Below are 2,108 nucleotides of genomic sequence, written 5' to 3'. Positions count from 1 at the left end.
ACCCAAGCTGTTCAAGGGTGTCTGAGCTGCCAACAGGCACGAGTCACTAACAAGCCTGTCTATGCTCATGGTGCTTATAGCCCTGAGCACTTTAGCCCAGGTAAAACCTGGCAGATGGACCTCATTGGGCCCCTCCCAGGGGCCAAACAGTATCCAAAGGGGCTTGTAATAGTTGACCTAGGGTCTCGTCAGTTAATGTGTTCTCCCCTCAGGCGATCTACTGCACCAGCTGTTTCTGTAGCCCTTCTCCAGGTAATTGCTGCCTGGGGGGCACCCGAAGAGATCCAGACCGATGGAGGGCCACCGTTCACCAGTAAAGCTATAGACCAGACGGTGTCCCAGTGGGGGGTGCGTCTTCACACCCACCTGCCATATCACCCCCAAAGCAACGGAGTCGTGGAGAGACGGATCGGAATGCTGAAGACCCAGATTCGGGCCATACTTAGCACCCCTGATTACAAGGGGTGGGACCGGGTCCTGCCTCAAGCCCTCATTTCCCTTAATACAGCATACAGCCGATGGCCAGAAATTGCTCCTAAACCACGGGAACCTTGGAAACCTGCCTATAGTATTTCTCAGCCAGTGTGGGTCTCTATTCCCAATGCCCAGGGAACCTGCACTCCACTAGCAGCCACCATCATCACACCTGGCCGGTTCCCTAACACCTATCGTATTCAAATAGATGGACGGGGCAAGCCTGACCTGGTCCACCACAACTGGCTTAGTGTTCAGTCATAACAGGCCCTAGATGGGCCACTTTTCTTTTATGTCTCCATAGGAATCAGTCGCCATGATTGCCGCCCCGCCTCGAGAAAACCCCCTGGTTGCCTGGTTGAGAGCCTACGCCCTACAGGAGGTCCTCATCGGGAACCTGTCAGATGTCCCCCCATCACACGATTGCGTTGCCTGTACAAGACCAAAGGCCTCAGAGGGAGGGTCCCCCTTCCTCTGGGAGTTCCTCCCCCTCACGAACCTGACTCCACAGCATCCAGCTTCAGCCTGCAACAACACAGACTGGGTTCATCGGCCTCTGTTCACGTGCAACACCACCAGCGACGACCGAAGACCCAACTCATTCGCCCCTGTTGCGGTGACAGGACCACTCCCAGCAGCCCCCTGCATCGTGTTCTTTGGCTTCTCCAATCCCACTCCGTTGGGGCAGTATCCCAATTGCACCCAATGGTTCATAGGACCTCGGCCTAACTCAAACCCCAAGAAAGGAAGCTCAAGATACCGCACTGAGTTCACCAGGTTTATTAATCATCTTTCAACAAGTACAGTGTTTAACCCCACCCAATACTTATCCACAGCTCAGACCCATGTAGAACTGAGACAGGTCAGAGCCGCCCACCTACTATGGATGGAGGTCGATATACCACCTGGCCAGAAATCCCCCCAGCGAAGCTCCATCCATGACCAATTTTTACCCTCTTCCCCAGGACAAGTGTGGCTCTGTGGGAACAACATTGCCCGGACTGCTCTACCCGCATTCCCAAAGGGGGTATGTGCCATCGGGCAACTCGTCATAAAGGGAGGAGGGCTCTTTCACCACCGTCGCCCCTTCTTCTCCTCACCACGCAAACGACGAACAGCCACCGCATGGGAGCGACTCAAGTCAGCCACCGAGATGGTCATAGGAGGGTACATACAGTTTAACCCCCTCTCATACAGTTTAACTTTACAGCAAATCCGTGGACTGTCGCTTGGTCTGGAAGCCCTCACCAACATCACAGCAGAAGGACTTCGTCGAACCAGCGACGCCCTCACTATCCTAGCCAACTACGCCAAGCAGAACCGTCTTCTGATCCAGACCATCCTACAGAAGGACTTTTGTGTCGCCTTGGAGGACCTCGATCCTCACTTTAAAGGACAATGTTGCCTGCGCCTTCAGCCTGGGTGGAACAATGTCTCAGCCGTGGCTGACCAACTATCCTCCCTCGCCGTCCAGATTCGTAAAGAGCGTAAGCAGTGGGATTGGTGGCAAGCTCAGTGGTCCAGCTGGGGGTTGGGGACCTGGGCTCAGTCCATCAAGCAGTGGCTTATCACTGTGGCTATTGTTCTTGTGGCCTTTCTGTTGGGGATAGCAGTGGTCAAGCAGCTAATTCATA

General features: G+C 54.5%; 1 protein-coding gene across 1 annotated transcript; it reads left to right on the top strand.

Moving 5' to 3' along the window:
• The first annotated feature begins 696 nt into the window (after positions 1-696).
• LOC115657258 lies at positions 697-1,779 on the top strand. The gene is made up of 2 exons (XM_030574841.1): positions 697-1,251; positions 1,440-1,779. The coding sequence occupies exons 1-2, from the start codon at positions 791-793 to the stop codon at positions 1,654-1,656; spliced, it is 678 nt and encodes a 225-aa protein (XP_030430701.1). The 5' UTR covers positions 697-790; the 3' UTR covers positions 1,657-1,779.
• Positions 1,780-2,108: the final 329 nt, after the last annotated feature.

Source organism: Gopherus evgoodei, chromosome 9, assembly GCF_007399415.2.
Source record: "Gopherus evgoodei ecotype Sinaloan lineage chromosome 9, rGopEvg1_v1.p, whole genome shotgun sequence".
NCBI lineage: Eukaryota > Metazoa > Chordata > Testudines > Testudinidae > Gopherus > Gopherus evgoodei.
Note: the sequence above shows the minus strand (reverse complement) of the source record. Positions and strands in the feature narration are given on the sequence as shown.